At 35.2% G+C, this 18,939-nt stretch overlaps 1 protein-coding gene across 2 annotated transcripts; it reads right to left on the minus strand.

Annotated features, from left to right (window-relative positions):
- Nucleotides 1–2,111: 2,111 nt before the first annotated feature.
- Nucleotides 2,112–10,863, minus strand: LOC125050221. Of its 2 annotated transcripts, XM_047649920.1 has the most exons (7): nt 9,375–10,847; nt 7,757–8,028; nt 7,411–7,524; nt 6,681–6,763; nt 5,072–5,192; nt 4,319–4,497; nt 2,112–3,999 (listed from the first exon to the last, which is right to left on the minus strand). In XM_047649920.1, exons 1-7 carry the CDS (start codon nt 10,339–10,341, stop codon nt 3,780–3,782), a joined length of 1,956 nt encoding a protein of 651 aa, XP_047505876.1. In that variant the 5' UTR covers nt 10,342–10,847; the 3' UTR covers nt 2,112–3,779. The 2 variants fall into 2 exon arrangements, with proteins under 2 accessions (XP_047505876.1, XP_047505877.1); XM_047649921.1 differs by lacking the exon at nt 7,411–7,524 and having other exon boundaries at nt 9,375–10,863.
- Nucleotides 10,864–18,939: the final 8,076 nt, after the last annotated feature.

Here is an 18,939-nt window from a genome sequence, read left to right on the forward strand (position 1 = left end):
TGGACCGGTAGATATCCAGAATACAGCGAAAACAGGGGCTGACGAAGACTTGAAGTCGGTGCGAGATGTCTACAGTGACCTTGATTTTGATTCATACAAATCCTTTCCTGTTTATGTAGAATTGCCCAGATTCACCACCAATTCTTTAAATTAAAACTTGTGTGCAGTCGATAGTGCAGTTGAACCCTGCAGATACTTCTTCCTGTTCATGGATTGTTCCAGGCATTTTTATAAATTGATGATTTCTCCTAGCGAGGGCTTCTCCTACTCTTCGGCATATATTTGTGATTGACTGCTGACTAACCTCGTATAAATCAGCTGCATCGTCTTGAACCTTTAAAAAAATCAGATCAAATGACGCCAATTTTGTCTTATACCCCCGTTAAACTAGGCCTCTGCGTTGTTTCAGCATTGTACAACTATTCCTACAAACAAAACACTTGTTATAATAGCCGTATACATCAGATTTGCCTAGGGATGTGAAAAAATAATCAATTATTTTTTTTAAAAGTAAAAATCGAATTTTTTATGCGATTTTTATATTTAAAATAATCGATTATTTTATAATTGAAAATCAATCATAATCGATTTTTTATCTGCCACCTCCCGACATTATGTCTGGTCTTTTATAACCCGGACCTTGAACTATTAGGGATATTCGATATACATCGATGTTTACAATGCGATACATTAAATCCGATTCTTTGAAGATATATTGATATACTCGATACAATATTGATGTTTTTTTGTAAAACATCAAAAGGATGATAAAAGCAGTTAATTTTACAAAAACTCAAGTTTGAATGGAACACTATAATTTAAAAGTAAAATAATTTTACTCAGCAGCACAAGACTACATTCAATTAAAAAGACAACAAAAATACTGCAATGTGCTACTGAAAAGGAATACACTCAGCATTTATCAAAATCTATCAAAACGAGATTAAGTTAATTTCGATTTTGATTATTCTTAAACGTTAATTTGTGTTTATAATTTATATTGTTTATTTTTAATTTAAAAAACCATGATAATTAAAATATTTAGGGTGTTTATTTTGAAATTACTTCAAAAATTAGGAAAAAATCGATTAATAAAAAAATCGATTATTTATTAATCGATTATTCATGCTAAAAAAATAATCGATTAATAAAAAATCGATTTTTTTATGCAGAATGTCACATCCCTAGATTTGCCCATTCAGGAATTAATGTAACATTTTTCTTATAACAGGCTTATGCGATGTGCATAAACCTTTATAAGTAAGACTGTAAATGTTTGAATTTTTATCGATAAAAACGCTTTTAAAAATACAGGAAGTTACTTAAATTTCCTAGCTTAATCCACTTCATCAATTGCCAATTCATTAACCTACTCAATGAACTAGTGGGTGGGATGAAGAAAAAAGATGCAGTAATGTTACTTCTGCATCATTTTTTCTTTAATGATTGCATGTTCTTACATTATGTACTTATTAAATCCTGTAAAAATATAGGCAATATATCAGTTTAAAAATATTGTAACTAATAAAAACACAAAATAATATGATAAAAATCCCATTTATTTAATACAGAACAGCTCTCAGAAGAGCATTTAAAATTTGTAACTATAAATTTATCAAATAGTTCCTAAACTATATCATAAATAATTTAGCTTACAAATTTTTACAGCTTTTAAGTCACTTCAATTCGAAGCATTACTTTATGGTCTTAAAACAAAAATAAATATGTTCACGTAAACTACCTATGTGATTTATTACATGTGTGATTCACAAATTACAACTAAACAAGACGGAATTTTTTCAAGAAACTTTTCTAGGAAATTCTTGTTTTGAACCCAAGTTTCAAAACATAAGAATTATGTGTATTTAAACAATTGGTAAGCTATACTTTTTAGTAGTACCTTATCAATTAAAGTAGCCAGAGATGGAGGATACCCTTTTAAAAGAATATAATGGGTCTGCAGAACCTGCAAAACTATCATTGATTGATGGATAGTGATGGATTCATGTAAATTTAGAAAGAAAACCTAACCACAGGATTTGTTTTCAATTTAAAGAGAAATCAATCCTTTTTATGTAAGTGAATTTATATATAAAATGAAAAACCTTGCATTAGTTGCTACTAGCTTTACTAGAGGAACAAAATGTCTAAATTTTCCTAATAATACAAAAATCTTAAAATTAAATCTTACTTTGTCACTGGTGGTGGGGGATTAATTAAATATTTGATTTTGAATCAAATTACATAGAAAAATAAATATTTAGCTATGAGATTTTTTTTACAAATACTGTGTTACATATTTTAACTCCCCAAACTTAAAAACTAAATAAAATGCTTTGGAGTAAAGTAATTCGGACATTGATGTTATACACTACACGAGAATGGCTGGAATGTAAGCATAAATAAATGTATTTTACAATAATATTACATATAAAAATCTAAGAATGGTCAGCTAATTCCATATTATGCCTGAACCATTTAAAGTTTTTATTAATATTCCAAAGATATAAATGTATACTTGAATGCTTATTATCCACCAATCTCTAGCATGTTAGGCAATTTGTTATAACTAGCGTTTTACGATTATATTTTATTTATTTACCAATTATATAATGAAAACAAAAATTGTGATGTTTAAATTAAAGCCTAAGATAGATGGCAAAGGATAGAAACTTTACAATATAAAGAGTATAATTGTTAATTGTTTAGTCATTAAACTTTTAACTATTTATGAAACTGCTTATATATTTAACGAGACATAAATATGTAATTACAGTAATATTTACATGTTACACTTGCAGACATTGTAAACTAACAATATTCGGATCTATGAAACAATTAAACAATCTCAGTCTTCTAAGATAATAGATCACTAAATTAAGATATCTGATTTACATTACATACAATTTGTACAGTGAAAAAAAGCTTTCGTCAGAATACTGAAAGACTATTTAAGTATATTAGAATTTCCTCAGATTTGTAATTTTATATGATATGTGCATGTATTAGGATGCAAATAGAGACAGCAGTATGTTTTGAGTAGCTCCCACATTTTATTGACATTACTATATTTTGACAATTGACAATTTTAGATCTGAAGCAATGATTTGGTTTCACTTAATTGTTCTTTTGAACATCAATCAATTTGCGTTTTCTTTTACTATTTGATCTTAGAATTCAAATTGAAATAGTGATGTGGAAGACATTGGAAGGTTTTTACTTTCACATCATTCTTGAACTAAGTTTCGTTGAATGAATTTAATCAGATCAATTTTTATTTGAAAGTAATTTTATACAAGCTTCCAATGGTCAAACCCTATATTGTGGTCAATTCACTTTATGGAAGACCATTACTACTGTACATATATTATATTATACTAGGTACATTTTAGGCAGTGTTCCACCATCCTATCTTTTTTTAAATATATACCTTCTTTATACATAGGAAGGTGTAGGATTAATCAATCACACTTAACTTTTTATCCAAAATTTAAACAATTTTTTTATCTCAATTTTGTTTAAATCCATTATAAGTGTTATAGTCATACAACAGCCATATTAATTTATATGGAAGTCATGCAATTACAATATTTATTGTGACAATTTGTTCATAAGATTAAAAAACAGTTCAAGCACGAGGGGGCCCAAATTAAATTGGGCACTATCAACTACCGACACTACACAAGGCCTTATACCAAACCATACATGCAGAATGCACTATATCTTCAATTAAGTTCATTAAATTCCTGTAACTGCAGCCACTGTCTGTAGAGGTGGCACTAATTGGCCCTTGCCCGTTTGGCATGCGAGGGTGGTGGGGCATGAGCGGGTCTGGGAGGCTGATGGGGTGGCTCGTCAGCGGCCAAGCCAGACCGCAACATGTACTTGAACTGAGGCATATGTTGCATGACGTCACGAATCTGTACAAGCGCCATCCCGTTTTCGCCGGCAGCCGCCGATTTGCATTTTCCCGAGTTCCGGAGCACTTGCAGTTGCGTTCTAGTGCAAATAAATCATTTGTATACATCAAATCATAATAGATTCTTATGACATGGGAGTGTTTTTTTTTTTTTTTATGTAATAGGAGGCAAACGGGCAGGAGGCTCACCTGATGTTAAGTGATACCGCCGCCCATGGACACTCACAATACCAGAAGGCTCGCAAGTGTATGGGAAAATGTGTAGTTAAAAAACTTTAACAGAAAAAAAATTAACTGAAACTGCACCCGCATGTAATATGTTATTTTACGTGTTAAAATCAGCTGTTTGTGTAAGTTATGAGGGAGTTTGTACTCAAAGGTTCTATAAATAATACTTACGAATTAGGTCGGTACAGTGAAAGACCTAGTGCATCAAGCATAGCCCGGCAGGTATTCAGTGATACCCTTGGAAAGAAGTTGCTAGCAAGGTCTGGTAATGTCATTAGGAGCTCGGTGTATTGATAGGGCTTTGCATTTATACATGGTACCATCATGTTCTCTACCAATGCTTTCTGCACCTATAAATAAAAAGTTATAAAATTTAATAAAGGAACTATTATATATAATAACAATAGTAGCACTATGCAACATCTTATAACTTGTAGGTATTTAACCAAAGGTTATAAATCAAGAAGTATTATATTTTATTAAAAAGAGACTGACAATAACCTCCTTAACCTATGTGACCTGTTTTTTTATATGTATGAATAAGGTAACAAGGCGTAAATAATAATAACCTTTTTAATGTGTTGTAGCTTATGACGCTCATAGACAATAATGTCATTACATATTGCCATAATAACTTTTATCTCACTTTTTTCTTTATGCACAGGGTACAATGATCTAATAATAATATGCGAAATTTTAATTATATCACTTGTGGCTGTCACTTAAGTCTCGCAAGTATACAATTGGAAGATTATTTTACTTCAATTATGTTGTTGAAAAAAAACTTATTTTGCCTATTAAAAAATGAGATAATGTTTTTCACATTGTATAGTTGTCTATAAGTATAAAAAATAATCCATCAAACACATTAAACAAGTTTGATAAATTCCAATATATTTTAAGCCTTAGCTCACAAATTTTTACCTTATACGGCGTATGGTTTCCACTGATATTGATGTCTGGGATAGCTGTGAGTCGTTTCCTTGTGTCCCCGGAGTGAGAGGTTGAGTGGCCATTCATTGACCCACTTGCTTGTGCCGAAACACTGCAACGTAATTTAGCATGTGTTAATTTTAACAATTTTATTAAAAAAATAAAACATCTTGGCCTTAGATTCTGTATCTGTGGCATGGTCATTCTTTTTTCTTAATAGCAAGATGATCAATCTTCTTTGCCTGACATACGTCTACGAATTTTAGGTTGAACTCCGGTCCTCAAGATTAAGGTCGGATGCTCAAGCCACTAGGTCAACACTACGTTTAACTATAAAAGATATTATTTTAAAGAAAATTATATTCACAAATCCACAAACTCTTCAATAAAAAAAATATATTCAAATGACATAAAAATGAATCCCTATTTCTCTTGGTAACAGCATCACGCGTGAACGACTGGACCGATTCCGCTAATTCTATTTTTTATCTGTTTGTTATTGTCAGGAGAAGGTTCTTATGAAATAAAAATTTTGATGTAACCTTATGGCGTTTGAATATTGACAGAATGCGTGCTGCAAATATTGTCAAAGAGGATGTAAGAAAAATGAATATCGTTTAAAACAAATGCTTCGATCGAAGTTATTGTATTGAGAAAAAACATATAAAATAATTATATTGATAAAAAACATCTGTTCCCGGGCCGGAAAACCAACAAAACTATTTATATACGCGCCAAAAAAAAATTTTTTAGTTAATTATACCAATTCGAAATCAATATTCATAGTTAAGACAGGACAACGTCTGTCGGGGTCCGCTAGTACATTTCAAAATTACAAAATTATATTGTTCCAAGATTAATAATAATAATGTGGTTTTATGGTACTGGGTTACTTTTGTACACAGTAACTTTGAGAAATGAAAACATATGACACCAGCTGAGGCAAATAATTGTTATAATTGTTTATCACTGACATACTTATGCAGACGAAGTCGTGAGTCGCTTAAGCAAGATTTGAGGGCACGGTATCGCGCAAATACTCGTACGTGTACTGAAATTAGTAATTTCAGTTTCTTCCTAGAAATTATCTTTTTATTTTCTTAGGACCATTCTTTACTCTAAATACATTAGATTTGGATATAATAATTGAAGATAAAAATAAGATGAACTTCTTAGAAAATACTAAAAATACTGAAAATACATGCATTTAGGTTTTTTTTTAATTAAGAAAGAAAATACATTAAAATACCAGTGTCAAGACAATGGCGATTTTGTCAAAAATAAATGGCAGCCTTTATAACTTAACAAAAAATATACCCCCTTATTCAAATATAATCATGATATTTTAACTAAAGTACTTATGTCTCACAGGGTAAATATAATTTGACAGAAAAAGATGAAGGGTATTTTAGTTTTATAAATAAAAGAGATGAAAACAGTATAAAACTTTATATAACCTATGTAATTAATATGTGTTAAACTGAAATTCCCTGGTAACACAAGAATACCTAAAACACTCCTTCAATGGTTCTACATTTAGTTATACAGACTGCCTTTCTAACTTTTGAAAGGAAATTAAACTTGTTAAAGCAATGCTCACTTCATATTGTTGGAGTTGGCCGTGCTCCTCACCAGCGGTGGAGGTTGCTGGCCCATCGCCATTGTTATAGCACTGTTTGGAAACTGAAAACCATAAATTAGATTGTCAAAGGTAGCCCATACTTTATAGGCTAAAAACACCCAAAAAGAAATAGCGAGCAATCTTGAAACTCTCATTAATAATAAATGTGTAAGCCAGAGTTGTACTACTTCCAACTACACAGGCTAGTCTATAAGCTATGACTGTCATGGTAGTAATTATAGTTAGACATTTTTAGATTTAGGCACTTCATAAGCATTATTGTTTAAAGCATTTTGTACATAATCGCTAAATTGAACAAGTAATCAAGTTGAGGATAATAATAGTGCTAAAACAAATTCCTTAATAATTGTTAGAAACAATTTTCCTTAGGCCATTCATAAAGCCGACATGAATATAATTCAATAATTTAAGATGACACTAATGGAAAAAACACTACACTGAAGAGTCAACTAAGATAGAATATTATAAACCAAATACAATAACGAACCCATCGGTTTGTGTTATACAACTATGTGCACAATAAAGCAGAACAAGAAAGCAGTGTGAGTAGCAAATGGAAAATGAAACAAAACCAAGCAAGATTAAATTCTAAAAAAGCAGCAAAAGGCAAGACAAAGATGAAATACAAAAGGAATTATGCTGTATGCAACAAGACATATAGTGAAATGCAGTGGAGAAGGCAATTTACCTGCACAGCTCTCTGGTTGTGCGACCGGTGAGGTATGCCAGCTGCAGCAGCTGCTAATGCATTTGCTGCAGTTGAGTACCGTGCAGCTGCTTGCGCCTGAGCAGCTACTTGCGCCTATTACATAATTTATATTCATTTCTCATACACGTAACAGGGACACGGATTTTGGTCTAATTTGGTTTTATTACTGTCACAAATTTAAGAAAAGTTCACAAAAATAAAGCTTACTAACTCAAGTGAACAATCATTAAAATACAACATCAACAACTGTTACTAGGACAGAAACGAGAAAACAGTTTCCTACAATACTATTCTTTAACTCACTCAATATAATTAAATTTCTCACCTGTGCTAATCGCAAAACTTGTTGAGTTTGCGCTTGAGTCAAAGATGCGGGTAGATTCGTCCAACCGTTGGCTAAGGCTTGCACAGCCGCTGCAGAGAGGCCTGTATGTGGCATTTGCATGGCTGCATTTGCTTGTGTGTGGCGCTGGGCGGGCCGGCGACCTCGTGATGGGGCAACCACGTTGTTCATCCCCACACCAGCACTTACGCTTCCCACTACTCCCGGTGGGGGAGCGGGTGGTGCTCGCGTCCACTGACCACCAGATACAGAACCTGAAATGATAAAAAAATTAATGCTGTGCCTCATGTTTTCAACATTTATCTCAGGCTTGCATTGGCATTATAAATGCACATGATATTCATTGAATACAAATGCTGCCTGGTACAATTTTGTTGAAAATTATAATTTGTTTGTGTAAAACAGATTGTGTTTTATTCATACATTATTTAAAGAAGTTCTATAAGATTCAGAGCCAGATCGATACAACAAGACATTTAAATTCAAACTTTTTGACCTCACAAAATGTAATTTAAATAATTGCTGTAAAACTTTATGATATTAAGCCAGAAGGTAAATAATAGTTCATAGGTAATCAATAATACTGTGGAGACGTGTTCTTCAGCACTGCCTGGTGATTGCTAGATTGTATGTACAGGCAGTGACGAAGAAAGGTTCAGATATTGTAGTATATAAATTAGCTGCCTTTGCAAAACAATATGAACATGATCACAACTTAAATGTGTTAATCACACATATATCATTGAAGCCTCATCGGACACTACCAGCCCTTGCAACAAGCAGCAATTTAATTTGTGTTTATAACATATTGTGATTATGATAAAATGAATTGATTTATTGTAAAAAAAAGTTGACATAAAACATAAATTAATTATAATTTAATTTTGAAGCACTTTTAATCATTTTTAATTGAAAATATTACCCATGTGGTACTTAATGCTAAACTAATTTTAACTGTCTAAAAAAACTTCATAACACAAAATGAGAGGAAACATTTTCTATAGAACCATATAATGCAAATTATATTTAGCATGTCAAGGCTGTCTTGAAGGTCCAACCTTGATTTCAAACAACTATTTTGAACAGGTTAAATATAACCTTTTGATATATTTCTATATATACTCTTTTTTATGCATGTATATTTTTAAAAATAACTAAGAATTATTTAAGAACAATATACTTTTCTTGGATTGGTTTAGAATATTCTTGAGTACATTATATTTTACAATAATTTATAAAATTAATTATACTTTTATAATTAAATTATTATTTTTATAAAGTATATGTATTTTAAATTTTAAGCCTTTCTATATTTAGTTTAAGACCACTTTTTTGATTAAACCACATTAAAATATAACTATCAGGTGCATTGCAAATTATATCACTGCATTGCTATTTCAGATGTAAACATATTTTGTTTATTTCTTTCTATTTTCTGTGTGACCTTTTTTTGAGGAACATGTCCTAATGTTAATGTTATAGAACAGATATCAATTAAATTTAATATTATATGAGTTAACACCCTCGGTTAATTTAAAGGTGTCTGAGGATAACAATCTTGAATTTCTTACAATAAGATAAATTAAAATTAAAATCTCACCTTTAGCAGAAATTAGGAGCTGGGAATCAACCACTTTGTTTGGCCAGTATTCCTCAAAGTCTGTACCAGGTGGGAAATAACTTTTAATGTCTGTTAAACTAATCACTGAACATGTCTCACTTGCAAATAGTTCATTCCTAATACCTTGCACTTTACAACAGAACTTCAGGTATGATAAATCCCAGCCTTTTAACTGGTCAGCTTTTAACTTTAGATTGTCTGTTTCACCTTCAAAATAGAACAAAGGTACAAATTTCTGATTGTCTCTAACTGTATATGGTACAACTGACTCCTTATTGATACGAATAAAACCACATTTGTCCTTATTATTTGTTGTTCCACGTAACAATTTATTATAACATACATCTAGGAAATTATAGAACTCATAAGCGTCTGATAGTCTCACCACCAAATCCTTCTGTGTGAAGGGATCCCGCCCAAACTGACCATCACAATGCCTATTATTGATCTCATTTAATAATAAAGCCTCAACATCTGTGATGTAATAGCTTCGAATACAGGTACAAGAGTATATGTCTGCATGTAAATAATTCAGGTACTTGTTCAATAGCTTAATTTCAACCATTCGCACTGCTACGTACTTCTCTCCAGATCGAAATATGTATGGTATGTGACATTTACCAAGCATGTCCCAACCAAAGTGGCCTTTCCAACTGGCTTCATCTGGAGCTGGTGTCTTTTTGTCGTCACTAACTGGACGCGTGTCAGCGGCGGACGGAGTACCAGGCTTTTGATTTCTTGTTAGAAAGTTAAGAATACCCATTTGACCTCCAACTGCTTGAGTCGGTCCTCCTAGCCGTGCACCAGGCGGAGGCCGCGCTGCCGCGACTGATGCCGCCAAAGCTTTCGCCTTGTTGGCCTCCACCATTTTTGCAGCCAGTTCTCTGATCTCCGCTTCATCTGGCCGTTCTGTTTTAATCTTTACCACTGGTGCTGTTTCTGACATTTTGGCAAACTAGTAAGATATCACAAAAACAAAATTGTTTGAAAGGTCACAGTAGAACTAGGCTACATCCTGACTCCACCAATCCATTTAAAAACTTCGAACACAAGTCACACACAACCCAATGTAAGTATTATCTTTACGTTTCACTGACACTTTTATCACATTATATGTATAAAGATCTGTTGATTACAGGGTGATATAGTTTATTTAGTACAAAATTCGAAATGTCTTGCGAGTCCTATACTGACTTCAAAACAACTGATTTAAAAACATAAACTTCCGTTTTGACACTTTAAAGTTTATAAAAATATTGTTTTCTCACGTAAACAATTCACGCTATATTATTTGTAGAAGACAGAGTTCAGTATTTTCACTCAAAAAACTAATTTTACTTCCACGCTGCAAACGGGGGAACATGAAACCCAAATTTTGTGTTCACGAGGGAAATGCCCAATACCGTTGTATAGTCTCGTGGGGAGTACGCATCAAATTTTTCACCTTTGGTGAGTCAGCATCGTCAAAATGGCTGCCGACAAGGCTTTGTTGGCCAATCGAGGCATGCTATTGCATAAACATACCTACAAAAATTATCTGTGACGTCAACGTACTCCCCACGAGACTAGTTCTCAAGGACTTTGATTTTTTACTTCTCTGATAAAAATAGAACTTTGAACTTAATGTGCCACACTACAAACTAGATACATTCTCAAGAACTTCAGAAATATCCGTCGTTATTAGACAAACATAATACAGTAAGTATAATTTTATTAGAAATAAGATTTTATTATATAATACAAAGTAGTTATGGATAGTCTCACGACAAGGTTTCGGTATCACGACGGAGACCTCGTAATCAAGTCATTCTTATATTGAACTTTATTTCAAACGTTATAGGGTGGAGCTGTTCAAAACGTAAGAATAATATCCGCCTTATTGACGTGTATAGCGAGACTAGCCGACGCGCGCATTCCTCGAAACAATAATCCCCTGCATGAGTGAGCGAGAGGGAACCACGTAAAAAGTAGATGTCAAATCTTTAGGTATTTTACTATGGACTTTTATAGAACGTAGGTTGGTACATATACATAATGCAATTACCAACTTCCGTAAGAATTTCTAACCTACTTTGTAGAAAAGTAGGTACATACTATGATAACGGTTAGACCATAAAAATTCATTTTGCTTAATCGATTAATTAAACCGTTTCCAAAAGATTGTACATAAGTGATAAGCCCCGAAACAAAATTTGTTTTTTTGAAACACAATCACTACGAATGTAGGATCGAACTATATATTTTAACTTACTTAAAAAAATAATTTTGATGGCTAATAAGCATCTCTTCCAGGCAAGTCTAGTAAGAAAAAATAATAGGATAGAACTTCAACCCTAGTAGTAGGTAGTAGATACAAAACAAATATATCGCTAATAATTACGCAAAAAGTGATAAATTAAAGGGAAAAAAAGGAAATAAAAGAGACGGGAAAGGAACATATAGAGGAATTGTATCGGACCAGCGACCTGAACTACCAGCGCTTCCAATAGCTATAAACTGTATAAATCCCAAGTTTTCGACATCATACCTACGTAGGTATAGTAAAATAAATAAATAATGAAAATTATTGAAAAAAGCGAGGAAATGCTGCCAGCGTTAAAGGTACACTGCCGTCTGCCATAGTGACCAAACTTTTTAAATTTGTTTTAATTTTCTTTTTAATTATTACTATCTATGTTAAGAAAATTTTATATTTGATTGTTATGATTACTGATAAAAAAAAAGTTAAATTTTTTTTTCAGTGACCAAACTTTTAAAACTTTGCAGCATTAAGAATCTACCTAGTAAAAAGAAAGAAAGGAACCAATGAATTCGTGGAGAATACGTACATAAATACATAAAATAATAATTATCGTTTAATATATTAAATTCCCTTGGTAATATGCGACCAATCAATATAAATAGGAAATATTGTTATGAAACACTTTTTAGTGCATTTTGAAGTCGGCTAATATTTTTTAAAACGAAGGTTTTATTCAAATGTGTTTGGTATTTTAGTAATGGAAAATAACGCGGGAAAAGTTCGAATTTGGCGGGCGCGGTTTAATAATATCTTTAATCCTTTCGGTGATCATAATAGTTAAAACTATATATGTGTATATATTTGTAAGTTTTATTATTATTTTTCTTTTACTTTCTTCGAGTTGGGGTAAGCTTTTCGTATTTTTATAAACGAGCCTCCGGATCCGGGGGCCACGGCGCTCGCCGCGGTTGAATTTGTCACGATCTCCAATGAATCCGGAATGTTTTCTGACTGCTCTTTGGTTTCTAAAAGGAAGATGAAGCGCAGTCATCTCCACAAAGTTTGTAAACATTGCAACAAAGGAAAACGAAAAATAATTCTGAAACTTGTAAACAATCAGACTGTAAATGCAAAGTCGAATTTGATGAGAGCACTGTTGATTTGCCTGCACCTGGGCCCTGGGGGAGCGTTCAAGTATTACGTAACGTATTTTGGGAGGGGGGGGGGTCCCTTTTGTAAAACGTTACGATGCGGGGCGGGGATTAAATTACGCCTTATTGTTAATATTTTTTTCGACTAAAGAGTCACTAGGTGGTCACGAAACGTTTTACTATACTTGGGTACTGAATAACGTTACGGCGAGTTACATGGGGGGGGGGGGTCAATAATCTCCATAAATTGCGTTACGTAATACTTGAACGCTCCCTGGTCCTTGCACTGATACTTTTTCAGTGCCTGTTCCTTCCACCAGTATTTCTCCTAAAGCTCCACACAAATGGGTAGGGCAACAAACAAATTCTTCAATCGTTTTGAAGACCTCGTTCATAGTAGAATTCGGGATACTTGTAATATCAGCTAATGCTTTCATATTATATGCCGGAGATTTTTGCAACAATTGTAAAGGCTTGTTTTCCCTTTTCGGTAAAATGCAGGGTTGAATTGCAGCCCGTGAGCGCATGGAATCCCGGCAATGCAGAGCGTATTCCCAATTTTCCAAATAATCTGGTAATATTAATGAATCTTTGGAAATTGCCAGAACCAATGTGCATGGTAATTTTTTGCATTGAAATGAGCTTCTTTGAAATATTGCCAAATGTAAAAGAAACGTGTTTCAATGAACATAAAAATCCATCATAATTAAGTAGGTACCTACGTCACATCTTTATGGCGTGTTGTTATAAGTTTCTTTTTCAAGCATTTTGAGTAAGTTACAAGTTTCTGCGTAAAGGCCGATTTACATTATCTTAGTCTTTAGGAGAGTGCTTTAGTACAACTTGAAAGGCAAGTTCTTTAGCGTAGCGTTTACTAAAGCAAGTAGCGTTTACATGTTTAAAATAAATGATAATGTAAATCGGCCATGGCCGATTTACATTATCATTCACACAAAGCACAATTCAGCTTGCTGAAAAGTTCTCTAACTAAATCGGCCATGGCCGATTTACATTATCATTCACACAAAGCACAATTCAGCTTGCTGAAAAGTTCTCTAACTAGTGAAAACATTGCAGTCAACCCGTCTTCGTAACAATATGTTTGAGTTTATGGAGTTTATTCCACTTTTCAGGAAACCCGTTCTCAGGCGTTTTCAGGCCTGGTTATACCCCTTTGATGATGGAATATTCTAGAACTAATTTTCTAGGAGTGGGACAAGGACAAATGATACGCGAGAGAGAGGGAAGATCGGAACCTTCTCGAAGCTAGAACGAGCACTCCAGAACGCCATACGACAAGGACGGAGGAATGTGCGAAAGAGATAGAGAGTATGTACGTTCTTAGAATTGTCCGAGCGCTCCTGCCTAGAGAGTTCTCGAATATCTTTTAAGATTATTCCCAGGGATTTGCGATTTCAGGAGATAAACACCGAAGAGAAAGTGCGAATATAGTGAAGACAAGTAATAAAGTACTGTGTGAAGTGCGTGTAAGTAAAGTAATTAGTGACAGTATTTTGTGTATGTGTAATTACTGAATTTCTGTGCGTAATTACTAATTAGCGGCTTTTTGTTTAAACAAATTCTTCGTAGATTTGGTTGAGAATAAATCCTTGAAGAGATTTAATGCGTTTTCTATCCGATCCCCTAACTCGTAACAATATTTCGGTCATAAAATTTTGACGTGACAATAGCGGCCTTCACACGTACAGTTCGAACCGTAGGAAACAGCCCGCGCCATTCTGATCTGCCGTCCAATCCGTCCGTGTAGACGCGACAAGCGCGTAGTGGTTTGACAGTTCGATGCGGCACATTGGTGTGTACGAACTTTTGTACAGTTTTATGCGGGTACCTCGTGTGGATGACAATTATTTCAAAATGGCAGTTTGGAGCGTGGAAGCAGTGACAGGTTTTATAAGGATATATCGGCAACATCCATGTTTATGGCAAGTTAAAAATAAGTCGGCTTATACAAACCGTAATTTAAATCTTCAAATGAACGTCCAGTTGCCAGATATCTTAATGTTGCGGAAAGACGTTCTTCTGGTGTTATGCATTTTCTCATAACTGTATCTTGCTTAGTAATTCTGTGACGGATAAGTTCCAATAAGCAATCAAAATTATCGCCGTCCATCCGTAGGTAATTTTTAAAATCTTCTGGATAGTTTTCTCGTATTTCTTTTAACATGGGTAAATGTCCAAATTTTCGTCTATATTTCTTAACCCATACACGTCTCCTTTTTAGATTATTAAAACCAACCACAAAACCAGCTAACGCGATCACTAGACGTGTATCCATTTCTACTGTACCGGTTAAAACTGAAAGAAAACTTTTAAAATTGGTCGACATTCCACGCGCCATTCCATACTGCGATCTAAACTCTCGAAAAGAATTTATACGTACAGTTTTATCTGCAGGAAAGCGAAATAGACAGTTTGAACCGCAGTTCAAACTGTTATTACAATTGAAGCGTAAAGTAGAAGCACAGATCAGCGCGCGGTCTAGTCTGCACAGATTTATCTGCAGATTGGTGCGCAGTTCCAGAAATGCCATTCCGAACTGCACGTGTGAAGGCCGCTAATGTCTAAAGCCGGGTCCACATTTGTAGCATGTTGACGTATCACGATCAGTCGTATCGTGTCTAGTATTTGTATCATAAATATGGACGCTCATTTTGTCCATGTCGTATTTTTAAGGCGTATCTTGTAAAAAACGCGTCCATACTTATCAAATGCTGTATCATGTCAGTGTATCGGCTTTAACTTTACAAACGCTTCACTTTTCTTCCGATGTATCTTGTCCTGATGCGCGTATCTTTCAGTGCACCTTTCCCTTCTCGTACGGTTCAGTCATGTCTTCGTTCCCAAACGGTTTAGCCATGTCAGCAATTGCTCACGTTAAATTCATTAAAGTCAATTGCTTTCCTTATCCCAGCTCATTTTTTTCCTCTTTCACTACAACGAACAACTACTACACTTAGCTCAACAATATTTATTTCACTGCATTCAAGTCCAAACTTTTTGATACGATGTGTATTCCCTTTGATGATCGCGAAAAAACCGACACAGCATGGTTCGGGGTGTATCAAGTATCGTATCGCGATACAGTATCAAAATACGTCCATACCACCGATCGTGATACGCGTATCGGATACGAGGTGTATCAAGATACGCGCTTAGTGCGGATCGGGCCGTATCCGATACGGCATGTATCATGAACGGGTATCATTTTGCGTCCAAACTAACGATCATGATACGCGCCGAAGCCACGCAACGGAGATACGATACACCGAAATGCTACAAATGTGGACCCGGCTTAATGAATCGATGAACGCCGGCTGCACGCACGAAAAAGCATGGCTCATTGTCCCGTTACACTCGTACGCTTGCGCCGTATCTATCTCTCTTCCACTCGATTGGCCTATGCGTCCGAAAAGAAGAAAGACAGCGGCAGCACACATCTACACGTGAACTGTTTCGTCGACTGTTTAAAAGTGAAGTGAAAAAATTGTGGTTTTCATTGTTTATTTTTTACCACAACAATTGCGGCAATAAAGGTTATTTATTCTTACATTTTAAAAATATGATTACAGGTATAATTTTAAGTATTTATTCTTTTATAATTGGAAAGAAGTAACATCGGTCGGCAAGTGCAGTAATAAGTAATAGGTTGTGTTACAATTGACTAAAAAATTATGGTGGTTCATATAATTGATGATAGATAAAAAAATTGCTAAAAAGTTTTCTCTTCTTTATTATTAAATGGAAAAAAATAATTTTACATAGATATTAATGTCAGATTAAATATTTAATTTTAACCTCATACAATGTCATAACAATGTGCCTTAACTTTAAATCGATAAATTTAAAAAAAATTGTTAAAATCGTCAAATTCGTGAACGTTTGCAAGTGTTGTCAAACTGTTCACGTTCGTATCCTGACCGACCACCAGGCCTACCACCGTTGGATCCTATCAGTGAACGATTAATATCGCCTCGGCTGCCATTCATGCAAGTGCGCCGTCTACGAAATGATTCCTCTCATGGAATCATAGGGCAAGTAATCAACGTACCAGTAGACGTTCAAGAGATGATAAAATGTTTGCCGCGTCAATTAAATGAGGACGACGTCATTAACGTTAACTTCAGACGAAATCTTGCCCATAAATCTGTTTACATCAGCAGATACATGTCCAAAAGTACAATCAAAGCGTGGCTAGATGTACTGCAAAAGTCTCCATTATATCGTTTGTACGAAATCAACGTGGATTTGTCGAGGCTGAATCCTACTGTGCCATTACTGGGTGACATACAGGATGATCCGTCTAACCGTATAGAAACTATCTCCGCTGAAAATACACCTGAATCTGAGATTCTTGCTTCAAGGCAACATACTATGATGTGGAACGAAGAAGATTGTCTCCATATCGCACCAGGACTTCAGGCAAAACATTTCGACATCATTAATGACCGTCATGCAGAAGAGTTGACGTTTCCATCGATATTCTTTGGAGAGCCACGTCGATTTAACATGAGCCTTACAGTGACACATTATATGATGGCTAGCAGTGAGATACGACGACGAGACAGACGCGGAGCCACGCCTCAAAAAATCTTGTACGTTGCAATGAAGTTATTGCGGCTGCGCATGGTGAACAGAATTTACAACACTTTCCGAAATGTTTCGGTAACGGAGAATGATATGCAACGTATGTTAGAGGACACAGAATTTTTGAAAAAATATGTCATACAAAACCTCCCGTTTATGAAGACAGTGCCAAACTCCGTCCAATACTGGGATTCTCGCAAACGAGATCTCTTTGCCATGATTCGTCAACTTGGCAAGCCTACCATCTGTGTCACTATACGTTCAAATGAAATACGCTGGATGAAACTGCTCACTATACTTCTCAAACTGAGCAATAAATATCCGGGGAAAACAGCAAGAGATCTCAATACTTCTCAGCGCTGTACCTTAGTGAGCGACGATCCGGTTACGTGCTGCATATACTTCTACAAGCTCGTTGGTTCCCTAATGAAAATGCTGAAATCCAAACAGTCATACAATCCATTCGGCAAGTACTCCGTAAAAGATTACTTCCTTCGTATTGAGTTTCAGCATGATGGAAGTCCACACGCTCATATTTTACTGTGGCTGAACGACGACCCACTCGAGATCGTGTCGGAAAATATGCCAAGAACCATCGAGCTCATGGAAAAATTAAGTTCCGTTGCCCGAGATGATGTGCCCAACGATTCTACCTACGCTAACCAGATACACAAACATACTTTCACCTGCACAAAGGGAGGCGAGACAACTTGCAGATTCGGGATCCCGTACTGGCCAATGTCCACGAGCCGTGTATTGGTTCCAATGCCTCAATCTGATAGACGCCGCCACACACTACAACAGAAAGCCAAGAAGCTGCGAACTTCTCTCGGTGAACGTCGATACGCACGCATGGATGATTTTCTTGAAGCTAATAGTTTGACTTATGCTTCATACCTCGACATTGTGCGTTCAACGTTACGCAGACCAACTCTGCTGTTCAGACGAAACTTTGATGAACTTATGACAAACACGTTCAATCCGTATCTTGCCGGCGAAGTCCACTCTAACATCGACATTCAGTTCATCTTGGATGAGTATAGCTGTGCAGAGTTTGTCGTAGAGTACGTAAATAAATCAGCCCGTGGAATGGGTAACCTACGTTATGAGCTTACCAAGATGATGCAAAAGCATCCCGAACAGGACCACACAGGCCAATTGAAAGCGTTAAGTATGAAGCTGCTTAACGCTGTTGAGATATCAGCGCAAGAAGCAGCATGGTATCTTTTACGACAACCAATGAGCGAGACAAGTCGTGATGTTGTGTACATCCCGACAGTGTGGCCGACAGAAAGACAACGCTGCCGCAAACGTCGTCACAAAATGGACTGCGAAGGCATCGATGGAGGCAGCACTAATGTCTGGACCAAAAACATAATTCAGCTATATGAAGAACGACCTGCATCTTTAGAAGATGTATATTTGGCTGAGTTTGCTTCGTGGTATGCTAACGCTAATGATTTCGTTGAGGAGGAAGATGACGTTTCCGTGGGTGACGATGAAGATTCAGAAGGTATACCTGAAGCGAGGACGTTGGGAGCACCAA

The sequence above is a fragment of the Pieris napi genome, chromosome 6 (assembly GCF_905475465.1).
Source record: "Pieris napi chromosome 6, ilPieNapi1.2, whole genome shotgun sequence".
In the NCBI taxonomy this organism is placed as follows: Eukaryota; Metazoa; Arthropoda; class Insecta; order Lepidoptera; family Pieridae; genus Pieris; species Pieris napi.